The 3659-nt window shown below is 40.7% G+C and overlaps 1 protein-coding gene across 1 annotated transcript; it reads right to left on the bottom strand.

The window, feature by feature from the left end:
• Positions 1-1244: 1244 nt before the first annotated feature.
• On the bottom strand, positions 1245-2054 carry TEOVI_000671900 (uncharacterized protein; the record flags this gene model as incomplete). The annotated part of the gene is made up of 1 exon (XM_067223185.1): positions 1245-2054. One exon carries the CDS (start codon positions 2052-2054, stop codon positions 1245-1247), a length of 810 nt encoding a protein of 269 aa, XP_067079286.1.
• Positions 2055-3659: the final 1605 nt, after the last annotated feature.

The following is a 3659-nucleotide window of genomic DNA, read 5'->3' as shown; positions in this document are numbered from 1 at the left end:
TTGGCTAGTTTCGTGCGCTGAACTCGTTCATGTTTGTAAAAGTGTTGATTTCTTTCTTGTGCTCGCGATGTTCTTCCAGTTCTTCCAGTTCTTCCAAACACTCGCCGCCCTTCACAATTTTCAAGCACCTCTAGGAAACCTGCCGGCTTAGTGGCAGGCTCGTTAACACAGAGTCATGTTTCCCCGTCTGTTCTTTTTTTGTACTTCAAATGATAATTAACAGGCGTTAAAAATTTTAATCCGTCACATACAGACACCAAAATCTCAAAATTTAAACCCGTTCCGCGCTTCGTATCCAGAAGGAAAGGAACATAACATCCAAAAAATTGGTGCAACTTTGAGGTCGGCGCTTTACAATGTCATCCATCATCAGATTAAAAAGTTACAGTTTCCACTATTATCTTCGTTGGTACATCCATCTAACTGTGGGCGAAATACGGTGCATCATAATCGGCTGCATCTTGCCTTCGTGTGCCCATCTTTTCCGTATCCATCTGTTTTATTGCATAAGTTCTTTCTGTCGTATTCCACATTTGCCACTACATATAACATAGCAAGTCGATTTGTCCACTACACTGAACTTTCTCCTTCCCTCATTTCTCCATCCAACGTCCTCGTGTGCACTGATTGCAACCTTTATGCTTGTGTTTGTCACTGTACCTACTATATCTGCCCTTCCTTTAATAATATTTTCGTGCTCACTGACTCACTCACTCCCTCTCACCGCTCCATTAGCATTGCTTTAATTTCTTTCATTATCGCCGCCCCTTTCATATAAATCACCACTCTTATTACAATATTAGCATATACACACTCACAACATTCTCCTATAATTACTATAATCATCATTATCACAATTATTGCAACTCTAAACCATGCTCATAAAATAAACCAAATTAAATTTCAGAATGTCACGCATTTTCAAGCCCTATCATCCTTCTACTTTACGCTGACACGTCCCTATCATACATATTATACTAAAATTTCATATATTTCAAATTCTTAAAATTTTCATACTTTCGAGTTTTTCAATGGTTTTTACATTTTCGTCAAAAGGTGTTAAAATGTAGTAATTTTTTAAAAATTTTCATAATTTTCATAAAACTAAGAAAAAATATTTTTTAAACTTAATCATAGAATCAAAAATGCAAGCAAAAGAGGTTCCCTGTTAATGACAAAAGAATTGTTTCCTGTGGTGTTTGTGTTTGTCGCACCTGTCTCCTCCGCTTTCACTCCCTCTTTTTCTACGCAATTTCCTTCTTTGAATTCACATTTTCGCTTGTACAGTCATCTTTTCCTTTGTCTGTGCAAGCAAGTTCTGCCTTTTTTGCGACGAGGTCTTCGTTTTGGCATAGTTTTTGCATTAGGTTTTTTCCTTTCAAAAAACTAAGAGCTAGAGCAGCTTCGGGTTTTGGAGCCAAGTCGTTGATACTGCCTTTCTTTGGGTTACTTCCTGTTCCGTAGACAATTATTTCTTTACCGACATTCGTTTTGTATTTGGATTCGAAGGCGTTTGCTTGTTCGCCGTACGCAGTTTTTATGAGTTGTTGTAGTTTAGCTAGTTCGTCTGCTTTGTCCAGGTCGTACCTGTTGTCGCTGACCGCTCGAAGGTTGCTGACTATTTCCATGAAGTCTTTACTATTGGCTAGTTCCGCCCCGCTGTTTGAAAGGGAAGCGGGACTGGCCACTTGCAGTGCCTCTGTAGCTTTGCACGGCGCATTTGCGATATCCGTTGCTGATGATATGAAAGTTTTAGAATAGGTATGACTGCTGCGGCAAGTTTGTGATGTTTCAGTCGTGGCTCCTATATCAGTGCCTGTGGATCCCGAGTATACCCTTGGCGTCGCTGACCTTTCTGATATTCTAAAAGATTTGCTGTTTGCTGAGTTGTGTAACATAATAACGTCGTTTGTGGCTGCCGCGGCGCCGAAGCCGTCATTTTGGTCGCAGTTTGCGTGTGCTTGGGCATCGCCATTGCAAGCTTTGAGTGTTAATGTGTACGAATGGCCTTCTAAGTTGTGCGCTGCTGCTGTGCTTATTTTTAGTTTTTTCATGCCATGCAGTGTTACTGTTAGTGCCCTGTTGTGGTCGTCTTTTAGTTCGGTTTCTGTGCAGATGTCTGCTTTTTTGGTTAGCGCTAGCTTTACTGTTGCCGATCTGCCTGTGTCGGCATCAGTGCTTTTCCCAGTTGACTTGTGTTCTAGTTTCGATGCTCGCTCTGCTGTCACCAGGGCACCTGTCCATGTGTTTGCTATGGTGGTGTAGTCAGAAACTGCGGTTGCTGCGGTTACAAGGGTCTGTTCTGCATCCTGAGCTGTTTTGTCTGCGAATATCGCCAGCGCCCGCAGTTGCTGCTGGAAGTTACCTGCAGGCGCGTGCACCGCTGAGAGATGCCAGAAAATTGCTTGCTGTCGTCGGACTTCAATGTCCCTAATCCGCTGCTGAAGTGATTCAGCCGCCGCTTTGCTGCTAGCTTTAAAGTATGCTGCTTCGTTACAGACGCTTTTGACGGCGTCGCCTGCCGTGCCATAGTCTGAGTCTGCTGTCACATGCGCCGGTGACAACCAGACACTTTACAACATAAGCAATATCTCTTCTTGTTTGTATCGCATGGACCTTTGCCTTTATTGGGTCTTTTTAAGTTAGAAAATCCTCTTGGTTTGTCAGTGGCAGGGCTTACTTTCCTTTAAAAAAATTCCACAGCTTGGTTGCCTGTTGGACTCGGCCACAGTTGTGATAGTTGATGATTGTACCGAGTTCCTGACCTGTTGGGACCTCTTGGTTCCACGCGGGTCCCGATGTTTGGCTATCGCTGCGCTGTTAGAATGTTCATGCTGTGTAGTAGATCTTTTATTTGCAGAAATCGGTTGTCTACATTTATGCTAATATGCCAAAAAAATCTGAGACCCTCCTCTGGTTATCGCTAATCACCTGCGTTTAAGGGTTGTCTTCTACTCCCTTTTTATACTTTTAAGCTACAGACTTCTACAATATACCAACCTATGTTTGCTTCTCATAGAATAAACCTTGTCTCTTGTGTTGCAATTTCCCCTTAAACTAAAAAAGTTACATTCGACCTATTAATCGCTGACTTTTGCTTTCAATGATTTACGTTTGTATCCTCTATAATTTTTCAAACTACAATATTCACTGTTACTTCTGCATACACATCTATATTATTTTTAAAACAAGAAGCATTATTGGCACATTCTCCTGCATCATTTTCCTCTAGGGTATACTGTCGTAATTCTAGTTATTTATTTCAATATTTTTGGCCCCTTTTTCTGCTTTATTGCTGCATCTGTTGTGAACATTTTAACACTATTTGGATAGCAACAATAAACACTGCACTTTCTTCCTCATTGTCCCTTCGTCACCTTCTTTTGTATGACTGGTTTCACAGTAATGTTTGCGTTTTTAAACTATGCATATTCCGTCCTAACTTCTTTTGTTCTTTCTGCGTTGCTGCAGCTACTTTAATAATATTCCTCGTGCTCTGTTACGTACTTGAATGCACTCAACTAACGACATTACCCGTTTTGCACTATTTAAAGTGCTTACATTTTTTCTACAATATGGTACTATCAGTTCCTATATAATATTCGTATATACACACTCATAACACTCTCTTATTATTATTAATATTATTATCATCATTG

The sequence above is a fragment of the Trypanosoma equiperdum genome, assembly GCF_001457755.1.
Source record: "Trypanosoma equiperdum strain OVI genome assembly, contig: ctg_1787, whole genome shotgun sequence".
NCBI classification, from domain to species: domain Eukaryota; phylum Euglenozoa; class Kinetoplastea; order Trypanosomatida; family Trypanosomatidae; genus Trypanosoma; species Trypanosoma equiperdum.
The sequence above is the reverse complement of the archived record's forward strand: the minus strand, read 5'-3'. Positions and strand labels throughout refer to the sequence as shown.